This window comes from Cyprinus carpio, chromosome B5, assembly GCF_018340385.1.
Source record: "Cyprinus carpio isolate SPL01 chromosome B5, ASM1834038v1, whole genome shotgun sequence".
Lineage (NCBI taxonomy): Eukaryota > Metazoa > Chordata > Actinopteri > Cypriniformes > Cyprinidae > Cyprinus > Cyprinus carpio.
In genome coordinates, this window is record NC_056601.1 from 24,000,840 (window position 1) to 24,014,291 (window position 13,452).

The following is a 13,452-nucleotide window of genomic DNA, read 5'->3' on the forward strand; positions in this document are numbered from 1 at the left end:
TCGTTCGTAAATGTAATAAACTACATAACCCATAAGGCCTCATTCAAACCGGAAGTAAACTGTCACCCGACAAAAGTCACTCAGGCGGTGCTGGGTTGTTTTGCTAAAGCACTATCCTCCTTGCTAGCAGCCTCGGTCTGAGAAATTAATTCTCGCATTTTTCGATTGTTGAAGTTTTCAATGAAATCGTATCACATCACGTAGGTCATAAATCGTAGGAAGTCAGACTGAGATAATTTGTCATTTCAGTGTAGTTTCCCAAGCGATTCCCAGCATGACTTCTCGTCGGCCTGACAGCTTCGATGGTTTGGGTTACAGGGGCAGAGAGGATCCGTCATTCAGCGGGGGCTATTCGGGCAGGTCATTCAATAATTCATCCGGATCTGACCTTCAGCACTGGGTCACCACGCCTCCAGATATACCTGGCAGCAGAAACCTGCATTTTGGCGATCGCACACCCCAATTCGAGACGGCACCTGCCCCACCTGAAACAGCAGAAGAAGCCCAATCAGCGGCTCCACCGTCCGGTAACAATGAGTACAGTTTATGATAAGTATGCATGAATTGAGATGTTAATAATGAAGGGAGCATTACACGAATAACCACAAGCAGCAGTATGTCACGCTGATATTTCCTGTCACGAGCTTTATATTGGACATGACCCGCCCCTACAGTCTTGCTTACAGTAAATATGAGCTAAAAGAGTGTGTTGTCACAAACGCTCCTTTGCCCTTCTTCTGCTGATGATGATATTCTATAAAATAATCGAATAAAGAATCTCTCTTGTGAATCATTTTAGCGATTCAGTTGAACTGGTTCGTAAAACGTTTGTAAATTTTGGGAGTAAAATGTGGTCGATTTATTGGAATCATGAACTATAACAACATGTTTTCCATGGAAATTTGTCAGATTTTAAAGACAAGTAGCATGACATCCAACTAAAACACCAAGGCATTACCAACGACTTTATGTACAGTATAACGGTTGGTATTTTATATTTATCATACCTGATATTGGTATTATTGTTTAGTTTGGCACTTCACTAGAGATGGGCAGATGAAGCCTTGTGAAGCTTTTGAGGCTTTTTCCTAATTGTACCAATAAAGCTTCAAAGCCTCAAAGACAGACCCTACCAGTGACATCTAGTGGTCAGCTGCAGTTATAGCAGCCACTTTCAAATTATTCACACATCTTGTTGATTCCAGTTTCAACACAAAAGCAACACTCATAGCAGCTGTGTCTTCATTCTGAGAATCACTGTCCACACTTGAACGTGTTACTATGAAGCAGAAAGGGAACACCAAGAATTTTGCGTCTCCACATAATGAACGAAGCAGCGCCAAAGATTCAAATCAGTCACCTCGCTTCAGGTGTTTCATCGTGACGTATGGAGCCTCGAATGTCATTGGTCAAATGGGAAGGGGGTTATGGTTTGCGGCACGATGTATGTTAAAATACATCGTGTATACACTCACTAAACAAAGAGTGACAGCTTTTTTAGTGGTAAAGAGCACTTTTGCAATCTTTCTATTCTATAATCCATTTAAAATGTAGAACTTTGTTTTTCAGCCACACACACGTTGCAAAGTTTCGTGAATGACATCTGCATATTTATGTGGGATTCACTCTCGAAATAGCAGTGATTGACACAATGATGACCAAAGCAATAGACGGGATGTGAAAATGGGCATTAAGACTAGAGCACCCTCACTAATTTTAGAAGCACCCTCAGTGATTATTTCTGGAACCTGGTTAATACGCTTTTATTGCAAAACTATATACAAAACAACTAAATACAAATGCACTTAATAAAACAATTGAATAAATGCATATTTATAAGTTAAGCACCTAACTAAAATAAGTAGGCTATTAATAAAATAAATAACTAAAGAAGGCTGGCACCTGGGGTGGCCAGCCAAATTTCAGGGGGGGCCGGTGCCACCCCTGGCCACCACGTAGACACGCCCCTGGGTATAATGATGGCGAAGTGAAGCGTTCTGAACCAGTGAAGCTTTCAACACAATTGTATCAGAAAAAGGTTCATTACTCGAAGCTTTTTAAAACGGTTAAAGCTGTGGCCATCTAGTGGTCATAGTGGTCTCACCGTTCTTTGTCATATACCGATCGATCTTCAAGTCCAGTCGAACACCTCTTTACTCTCGCGTGTCACGTGACCGACAACCTTACTATTTGTGGCGGCACTCCCCCGCTCCCATATATATATATATATATATATAAGAGCCCGACCGATATGGATTTTTGGGGGCCGATGCCGATATTAACTCGAAAATAGCCGATTTATAAGCCGATATTTTGATTTTGAAAATAAACTGGATATTAGACCCATTTCCTATAAACTGCACTTACACAACATTCAATAGCAAAATATCTGCCTGTTCTATGTATGTGGGCTGTATAAACCATTTTCCAGAAGGGATTATGTTTAAAAAAAGCCTTAGATTACAGTCTCAATGACTAAACAATTGCACATCAAAAGTATATATTTTTTAATGATCAAAAGAACACTGCATTAGAGGAATCTTTGCAGAAGTAGTCCCACACTTTGCTGCTACAGCGTTCACCTTTTTCAGCCATCTGTAGGGCAGAAAGAGAGACAGAGAAAGAATAAGCATGTGTATTAATAATATCACCATGTATCATTACTCATGTCATCATTAGAATTATAATAATAATAAACAGGGATCTCCTACATAGGCAAAAATTAGAAATATAGAGAAATATATATATATATATATATATATATATATATATATATATATAAATATATACAGTATATATATATATTTTTTTTTTTTTTATTTGTCAAGCAATAGGTATTACCTATTACCTACTTATATTTAACTATATTATTACAACATTTTCCTGTTATGTCTGTAAAGCTGCTTTGAAACAATCTGTAAAAAAGAAGAAAAAAAGCGCTTGTTCAGCTCACATTTATTTACATGTCCCCTCTGGTTTAATCATTTCTGACGCACCTACTGTAGTTACTGTAACTACACTATATTTGCTCTCACAGACACATTCACAACGGACCCGTATATCTTCTCCTCTTCTCTTTGTGCAGTCTGAATCAAAACATCGTCATGCGCCGGCGAACGTAAAGTTAGCCTACTGTTACCGGAAGATTACAGAATCAATTCGAAGTTGAATGGTTAACGTTAGTGTCATGAACACACCGCTGTCAATTTTTAGAAGAACCACCTTCAAACAAGTTAATAGCAAGCATTTAAGGGGCCTGCTAAACAGGAAGCTATGTTAGCGTTAGAATAACGTAACAGTTGTTTTTTCGAGGCACGCTGTACATAACTTCTAGTCATTGACTACACGCGCCCCCCTGCCACAGTTACGCGGTCATTATGTGGGAAACACTGCAGATATATTTAAAATAAGTTAAACGCTAACGTTATAGTTTGACCTCTTATTAACGTTCGCGCTCTTCCACTGATAAACATGGTATTAGCTTTGTGGCTAATCTAATATAGCAATGCATTAGCAGCTGTAAGTGATGTTACAGAATATTTAGTAGTGATAACGATAGGACCGTTAGCTAGAACTACCACACTGTTTTTATATACAGTGTATGAACTAAATCTACAATCATTTCACATGACGAACGCCAGACTCACCGTCAAAAGAGTACATCTCCGTGGCTCGGCTGATAGCTTTCTTCTGTAGTGGATTTCTGGCGCTGTCAACTGGGGAGTTGCAGAGCTCCCTCTGGTGGGCAAACTATGCAACACTCATAACATGAGTGAAGCATGAGACTCTGTTTCTCATGTTTCATCGGCCGTTATAAACGCCGATGCCGATTTAAATGCAATTAGCTCATATCGGCCGATAATATCGGCCGGCCGATATATCGGTTGGGCTCTAATATATATACACATACTCATTCCCGCAGGTAAATTCCACGCTCATAACGCGATGCCAGATAATGGAATGTATCATTTGCACGTGCTTGAGTCTTGCTTATTTAAAGTGAAAGCGAACTCACTCGCACGCTCTCTTATAGAACATTTTCTGTGCTCCCACAGATCACGATAAACTAAGGAGAGTGACAGCTTTTAATAATTATTATGGGAGTGTGCAAATGTGATGTTAATTTAATACAACAGGTCAGTAAACAAGAAGTTAATATTAAGTGACGTTGTCTGGCTATAACACTACTGCCTGATTTTGCTCCATTTCATCAATGAAAATAGTTTCAAACAAAGTCATAGCTGAGCTGCTGTGCATCTAAATTCAAAGACAGTGGTGTTTCATAAATTAATAAAAGTGCGTTTTTAAACTAATCTAGTGAGTCAGTGATTCATGAATACCCATTCATAAAGACTGCCTGCGTCCCAATGTGTATACTATCCATCCTAAATTCTATGTGATATAAGTAATTTTCAATACTGTTTAGGACAGATAGGGTGGATAGTGTGCACATTGGGATGCAGGGACTGTCACTTGCTTCATTCCTGAATGAATCAGCCACTCAAACGAATCAATGGAATGAATGATTCAATGATAAAATCAGTGACTTGCCGCCACCTGCTGGCGGTTTAAGTTTTATTTTAACATATCATTTCAGTTATTAAATATTTCTATATTCAAAACTGAAAGTAAATACAAAAAAAATACAGCCAACCTCAAAATAAAACTTACATACACAACACCACAACAAATGACTCCCCTTGATTCTGTCTTTCAGAACAGCTGAACAGATTTGCTGGGTTTGGGATAGGTCTCGCAAGGTAATAAAACCCCAGTAATTACTGCTTAAAGTAAAGTTCTATTGAAAGTACAATTGTATTAAAGTGCAAAATAATGTTGGTAAACTCAATCATTTTTGTATGGTTTGAATTAGCCTCTTCACAGAAAATGTCCTGGCACATCCCTGCATTGTGTTTCGACGTCAGTGTCAGGTAGGTAGAACACCACTGAGTACATAAATCCTACAAGCTCCATGTCTGTCATAAACTTTTAGATGCTTACAGTGGTGTGAAAAAGTGTTGCCCCCCTTCCTAATTTCTTATTTTTTTTGCATGTTTGTCACACTTTAATGTTTCAGATCATCAAACAAATTTAAATATTAGTCAAAGATAACACAAGTAAACACAACATGCATTTTTTAAATGAATGTTTTTATTATTAAGGGAAAACAAAATCCAAAACTACATGGCCCTGTGCGAAGAAGTGTTTGCCCCCCGTTAAAACTGTGGTTTATCACACCTGAGTTCAATTTCTCTAGCCACACCCAGGTCTGATTACTGACACACCTGTTCACAATCAAGAAATCTCTTAAATAGGACCTGCCTGACAAAGTGAAGTAGACTAAAAGATCCTCAAAAGCTAGACATCATGCTGAGATCCAAAGTAATTCAGAAACAAATGAGAAAGAAAGTAATTGAGATCTATCAGTCTGGAAAAGGTTATAAAGCCATTTCTAAAGCTTTAGGACTCCAGCAAACCACAGTGAGAGCTATTATTCACAAATGGCAAAAACATGGAACAGTGGAGAACCTTTCCAGGAGTGGCCGGCTGACCAAAATTACCCCAAAAGCACAGCAACTACTCATCCAAGAGGTCACAAAAGACCCCACAACAACATCCAAAGAACAGCAGGCCTCACTTGCCTCAGTTAAGGTCAGTGTTCATATCTCCACCATAAGAAAGAGACTGGGCAGAAATTCCAAGACTAAAACCGCTACGGAGCAAAAAGAACAAAGGCTCGTCTCAGTTTTGCCAGAAAACATCTTGATGATCCCCAAGACTTTTGGGAAAATACTCTGTGGACTGACGAGATAAGTTAAACTTTTTGGAAGGTTTGTGTCCCATTACGTCGGGCAAAAAACTAACACCGCATTTCAGAAAAAGAACATCATACCAACAGTAAAATATGGTGGTGGAAGTGTGATGGTCTGGGGCTGTTTTGCTGCTTCAGGACCTGGAAGACTTGCTGTGATAAATGGAACCATAAATTCTGCTGTTTACCAAAAAATCGTGAAGGAGAATGTCCGGCCATCTGTTCGTGACCTCAAGCTGAAGCGAACTTGGGTTCTGCAGCAGGACAATGATCCAAAACACACTAGCAAGTCCACCTCTGAATGGCTGAAGAAAAACTAAATGAAGACTTTGGAGTCGCCTAGTCAAAGTCCTGACCTGAATCCTATTGAGATGCTGTGGCATGACCTTAAAAAGGTTCATGCTCGAAAACCCTCCAGTAGGGGTGCACCGATCAAGATCGGCCGATTGTTAATGTGCATCTCATCAGTAAAGCAGGTTATCTAATCAGCGGTTAATTCCATCAGGTGCGTGATTTCACATAGAGCAGCTGTTACTACACGGAGCCGTTTTTAACTGACAAGCTGCGCAAATCCACGTTCATTAACAGCATTTATTTGCGCAGCTTGTCAGTTAACAACGGCTCTGTGTAGTATCAGCTGCTCTATGTGAAATCACGCACCTGATGGAATTAACCGCTGATAAGATAACCGGCTTTAGTGACGAGATGCGCATTAACGATCGGCCGATCTTGATCGGTGCACCCCTACCCTCCAATGTGGCTGAATTACAACAATTCTGCATAGATGAGTGGACCAAAATTCCTCCACAGCACTGTAACAGACTCATTGCCAGTTATCGCAAACGCTTGATTGCAGTTGTTGCTGCTAAGGGTGGCCCAACCAGTTATTAGGTTTAGGGGGCAAACACTTTTTCACAGAGGTCCATGTAGTTTTGGATTTCGTTTTCCCTTAATAATAAAAACCTTCATTTAAAAACTGCATGTTGTGTTCACTTGTGTTATCTTTTACTAATAATTTACATGTGTTTGATGGTCTGAAACATTAAAGTGTGACAAACATGCAAAAAAATAAGAAATCAGGAAGGGGGCCAACAATTTTTTACACCACTGCATATCATAAATACTTATGTGCTGCTGAAACATACTACTTTTGCATTGCATAGTGTTGAAAAATGATGGATAATTTAAAATTAACTGTGTGTTTCAGGTGAATTACCATGCCAGGTGTTATCACTTGTCCCCACTGACTGCTATCAGCGTGATGTACAATGTCACCAAAACTCAGGTATTACATGTCAGACATTTTTGCTTTGCTGCTGCTCAGAAGTTACATCTTTTAAAAAAACAGTTCAAATGCAGGGCCATGGGGTACCTTAAGGGTCAGTGCTAGGACCTCTACACTTGTCCATTTCAGTTTAAATGGTTAGTTTAACTTGTTCCAAAGATGATCAAGTTAGAACAGTTAAGAACAGGTATCTTGATACAGCCTAATGTAATTATTAAACTTTAAAAAACTATAATTTGATTTAACGTAAACACTGTACATTCAAAATCAAAATGCAGTGCTTTTGTACATTCTACAGATTCGCTGATCTACTGTTGATAAATTGACTATGTGTTTACTTTGGTTTTGGTGTTTATATTGTAATATGTTAAAGATGGTTGTAAGAGTGCATATTTTAGCTATCATGTTTTTTGAACAGCTGGATGTAATACAACATGGACATTTCAAAATAAAAATTGGACTTGTATATAATTAAAAGTTTTGTTTTATGCATAACATCATTCTGAATAATATTGGCTTTCTGGTTGACTGTATCTAACAATTAATTCAAGAAATCTTGTGGCTTCTCTTTGGGCCTCCCTATCACAGGAAGGAAGGACTAAGAATATTATGTAACATAATTATGAGTTAACTTGAGTTGAGTTTTTTCACTTTTTCAAACATGCAGTTATTTGAATGTGTGCCCTAACCTGTATAATTAAGTGAAAAAAATACAAATAAAATCAGAGATGTATTATTGATTTTGAGACTGTATGCGGACCCTCTTCTCAAAATTTGTTCACAGATCGTTGGAGATGCTATTGAAATTCATGTTACCCAGATGTAAATGGACATGTCTCACCTGACCACTTGTGATCTGATTGACTAAAATATATTGAATATAGAATCAAAGTCCCATTCAAATCACCCTAATCCACCCTAGTTCAAAAACATAATTAGTTTAATACATGTACTGTATTTGATATTTGCTTGTCACTTGTCCATTAAAGCATCTCTCTCTCTTCCTCTCTCCCTCTCTCGCTCTCTCTCTCTCTCTCTCTCACACACACACACACACACACACACACACACACAAACAGGGTCCAAAGGCTTTATGGAAAGGAATGGGCAGCACTTTTGTGGTACAGGGGGTCACGCTGGGAACAGAGGGCATCATTAGCGAATGTACACCTTTACCAAGGTAAAAAAAAAAAAATGTAATGTAAGCAATCTTCGATAAGTGTTCTTTAAAAAGGCCTTCTTTGAAGATGAATCACTTTGATTTACAGCCTTATAATACACAGAGGAGGAATTACTTCTATATTTATATCTATAATTTTAATAAATGATGGCAGCATGCAGTTTGCATTATTTGCCATTATTGAAGTAAATTATGTCTGTCTAACATTGTCATGAATATTCACAGGGAGTTATCACACAAGTGGAACCCTAAACAAGTTGTGGGACACTTAGTACTCAAAGGGTAAGTTAAGACATTTGCCTAATTTAGTTAACAGTGTTTTTCTTGTAGAGAAGTACCATAAATTGACTTAAATTTTTGGTAATGTTTAGAAAATGCTATAAGCTGCAAGTTGTTTATCTCTTGATTCTTTTATGAGTCATAATTTTACCTTGCTCTTCCATATCTGGGATCTGTTTGAATAAGCTTCTGACTAAGCTTAATATACAGGTCGTTGTTAATACAGCAAAGTCCCACAAAGAATACGGAGAGGGAATTCCATAGGCTTGACATTTAAATTATCTATCTTCTCCTTATCTCTTTTTGTGCAGTCGTGTGATCTTGTGAAATAATTTTATACACTCCCACTTTCACATATTTTTTCGCAATTCCCAAAAAAACACCAATCATCATATACACTGCCTTTGTAAGGGATTTTTATACTCCTTTTTTTTTTTTTTTTTTAAACAATAGTTTTGGCTTGTATTGTGTTTTTTCCCCCTTAAACATTACAGAATCTTTTTCACATTCTTGGCCTTTGTGTACAGAAATAAAAATGAGGAATAAAAGAATACATTCAGTGAATTTTATGCTTAAAACAAGTGAAAATATCTGCTAGTAGAACAAGACAAAATACACTTATATTCAAGATATATTCTGTGGAAATATGTTTTGCAGTTTTGCTTCTCACAGTTATATGTCTTGTTTTAAGGATGTTTAAATATTTTACTGGAAAACAATTTGATTATAAACATGATTTTTAGCAATTAATAACCATTTAAATAATACATTTAAAAAATTAAACATTCCAAATATTTTTCCAACAATGAATAAAGACTTTACTATGACACAACATCTTAGTCAGGCACGATGATTAGACTCAATGCTTTAGGAAATGCAGTTTGATTAGATCTTGTGGTAAATGAACAATTCAGTTTTGGGTAACGAACTCTCCAATTTGTAGCTTTAAAAACTAACTCTCCAATTTGTAGCTTTACATTTGATGATTATTGGAAAATCTGAGGACTTACATTTGCTTGCAGTTGGAAAGTCTGATAATGATATTGATTTTGCCTTCGTTTTGACTTTAGCTGTTTGGGATTTGCTGTAGGAATTGTACTATTGTGAACATTACAAACCATTTATATGAAAGTATAAGAAGAGGAGACTGTAAAATTTAAAATCAAGTTAATTTTGGTAGTTGTCTATAAATACTGATGTATTTTTAGTCAAGGAGATCTTGTGATATATTTGTACAAGACAAGCATGATTTTAGGGCCGGCAATCATTGGATTGTGTAGATAATTTAGTAAAATCAACACCATTCCAAAGTATGGGGTCAATAAGATTTTTTAAAAACAAAGAATGCATTTATTTGTTAAATACAGTAAATACAGAAATGTTGTGAAATATTATTACAACCTAATAATAATGTAATGTATTCCTGTTATGGCAGAGCTGAATTATCAGAAGCCTTTACTCCAGTTTTCAATGTCACATGATCCTTGTGCTGCTTAATATTTTTGTAGAAACAGTGACATTTTTTCAATATTGTTTAATAGAAAGTTGAATTAATACAGAGAGTACAGCAGAAAAAAAGTGTTTATTTGAAATAGAAATACATAATTTTGATATAAAAAAATATAATGCATTCTTGCTTAATATTTGTTTCTTTTAAAAATAAAAATCCTACTGACCCTAAACCATTTGAACAGAAGTGTAAATAGTTACATAATTAATAATTTACTTAAAACTGTGTTTCGTTTTCTTAGATTCAACTTTTTATGTTTTTATGTTTTTAATGATACGCTTATCATAAGTTTTAAAGGGGTCATATGATGTGATTTCAAATTTTCCTTTCTCTTTGGAGTGTTACAAGTTCATGGTGAATAAAGAAGATCTGTAAAGTTGCAAATACTAAAGCCTCAAATCCAAAGAGATATTCTTTATAAAAGTTGAGACTCGTCCACACTCCCCTGAAACGGCTCATTCTAACACGCCCCCACATCTCGTCACCATGTGGGAAGATTTGCATAACACCGCCCATATGTTCACGCAAAGAAAGAAGGCGTACCTTTTATTCTCGTTGTAGTACTGTTTTTGCCGCCGCTGCCATGTCGTATACACGCTGTGTGTTTCACTGTGAAAGCGAAACTATTTGTTTGGCCTTCCAAAAGAGAAAGATATCCGCTTCGTCATGCCTGTAGCTGATCCGTGCTGGTTGCTGAGGAAATACATCAACTTTGCACTGTGGATCGCCAAATTGGCTTTCACCGTGGATGAAGTGGAGTCCAGCCTGGGGTTGTCACATGTGGTTGCCGTAAGTAAAGGGTACGCTCCTTCGTAGAATCCGCCTGCCGCTCCGTTCTCAAGCCGTCTGCCTCTGCTCACTCAAGCCAACCGTGGCTCACTCTAGACCGCGGCTCACTCTAGGCCTCCAGCCTCCGCTCACTCCGGCCGGACAAGGCATCACAATATGTTAAGAGGCGTAACATTTCCGTCACACGCTTGAGGCATTCGGCCAACCACAACGCACTGGACAGCTGGCCAATCACAGCACACCTCATTTTTAGAGAGATGAGCCTTGTAAAAATCGACATTTTCAGAAGGTGGGGCATAGAGGAGAAACAATAATGTACAGTATGTGGAAAATAATGTTTTTTTAACATTAAACCTCATAAACACATTTCATTATTGAGATCCGGGGAGTTGCATGGCCACAGATCCAAAATTGCAATGTAATGATCTTCGAGCCACTTCTTTATCACTCTTGCTTTGTGACATGGTGCTCCATCATGCTGGAAAATGCAGAGATCATCACCAAATTGCTCATGGATCGTTTGAAGAAGTCACTCTTGCAGGACGTTTTGATACCATTCTTTATTCATGGTAGTGTTTTTGGGCAGAATTATGAGAGAGTACACTCCTTTGGTTGAAAAGCACCCCCACACATGGATGGTCTCAGGATGCTTCACTGTTGGCACGTCCCAGGACTCATGGTAGTGTTCACCTTTTCTTCTCCAAACAATTGATTTTCCAGATGTCCCAAACAGTCGGAAGCGGGCTTCATCAAAGAAAATAACTTTGCACCAGTCTTCTGCTGTCTAATCCTTGTACTTCCTGCAGAATTTCAGTCTGTCCTTGACGTTCTTCTTGGAAAGAAGTGGCTTCTTTGTTGCCCTTCTTGACACCAGGCCATTGTCCAAAAGTCTTGTCCTCACTGTGCGTGCAGATGCTCTCACACCAACCTGCTGACATTCCTGAGCAAGCTCTGCTCTGGTGGAGACACGATTCCAGCTGACTCCTCAGGAGGAGACGGTCCTGGTGCTTGCTGGACACTCTGGGATGTCCTGAAGACTTCTTCACTGCAGTCAAACCTCTTTACTTGAAGTTCTTGATGATCCAGTAAATGGTTCTTTCAGGTGCAATATTCTTCATAGCAATTTCCTTGCATGTGAGGCAATTTTGATGCAAAGCGATGATGGCTGCACATGTTCCTTTGGAGGTAACCATTGCTAACAAGAACACAATGATTGGAAGTGCTGCTTCTCTCCTTTTATAGCAATCAGTCTGCTCTTACAATCTAATTAGTATGATAGTGATTAACCTGACTAGTACTCATTCACACTTTCACATGTGCTGCTGATATGATTGGTCAATTAATGTATACTGGTCATTTTGTGTCAGGATCAAAAAACAGGGACACTTTTTTGTGAAAAGTTCATTTTTTGGTCAATGAAGCTTTAAGCAATTATTTAAAATGCATCTGATCACTCTACACAATAATCTAGAAACAATGTAAATGAACAGCAAACTTTGCAAAACACAAAATTTATGTCACTGCCAAAACTTTTGGCCATGACTGTAAAATACTGAGATGTTTTTTTATTGTTGTTGTTATATCGCCTAGCCCAACTTTTCTGCTTTGTCTTCATGTTCTCTCACCAGAGTGAAATAATCCGAGACAACCCTGGCATCCTGGACTGTGTGAAAGAGGGTATTGGGCGTGTAATAGGAATGGGAGTGCCCCACAGCAAGCGTCTCCTTCCACTCTGGAACCTGCTGTTCCCCACCGTCCTCCACGGCCTCCTACACTATGTTATCAGTTCCAGCGTGCAGCGGCTGGTTCTTTACCTGCTGCGGCGACGGAACACCGGCTCACCAAAGCACTCGTCCCCTGACTCGCAAACGGACGCGGTCCAGTCTATGCTGGATGCATACTTCCCTGAGCTCATGGCCAGCTTTGCTGCCAGCCTGTGCGCAGATGTGCTGCTGTTTCCTTTGGAAACGGTGTTGCACAGGCTGCATATCCAGGGAACACGCACTATCATCGACAACACTGACCTGGGTTTCGAAGTTTTGCCCATTAACACTCAATATGAAGGAATGAGAGACTGTATTAATGCTATTCGGCGTGAGGAGGGCACCATGGGCTTCTACAAGGGCTTCGGCTCCATCGTGGTGCAGTACTCACTTCACGCCGCAGTTCTGCAGTTCACCAAGATGATCTACTCAACGCTGCTGCGAAACACTTAAATAAAATGATTCAGAAAACACACATCTCCTCCTAATTCAATAAAATCCTTTTTCCTAATATTAATACATTCCAAAAATGTGTCCTAATATGAATTGATTATTGCAGACATTTGAGGTTCTCTTTACCTCTTCCTGTGATTTGTCAGTCTACTTGTTTCATAAAGCGCACTGGTTGTCTTGTTGATTGCATGACACATTTATGCAAAATGGTCAATATGCTTTCACATTAGCACTGGATTTCAATTATTATTATGGTGACCCCCAACTAGCCATCAGCGCCAAAACATGGCCTTTGTAATTTTATTCCTGTACTGTTTTCTCCATTTCATCAATGGCCACTAAGTTTCATAATGTAGTGTGTGAATGTGATGTTTATTAGGC

The 13,452-nt window shown here is 38.5% G+C and overlaps 1 protein-coding gene across 1 annotated transcript; it reads left to right on the top strand.

The window, feature by feature from the left end:
• The first annotated feature begins 58 nt into the window (after positions 1-58).
• slc25a46 (solute carrier family 25 member 46) lies at positions 59-13,091 on the top strand. Its single transcript, XM_042724995.1, has 8 exons — positions 59-527; positions 4,718-4,760; positions 4,874-4,931; positions 7,020-7,097; positions 8,177-8,277; positions 8,503-8,559; positions 9,587-9,612; positions 12,452-13,091. Exons 1-8 carry the CDS (start codon positions 275-277, stop codon positions 13,069-13,071), a joined length of 1,236 nt encoding a protein of 411 aa, XP_042580929.1. The 5' UTR covers positions 59-274; the 3' UTR covers positions 13,072-13,091.
• The last annotated feature ends 361 nt before the right edge of the window (positions 13,092-13,452 follow it).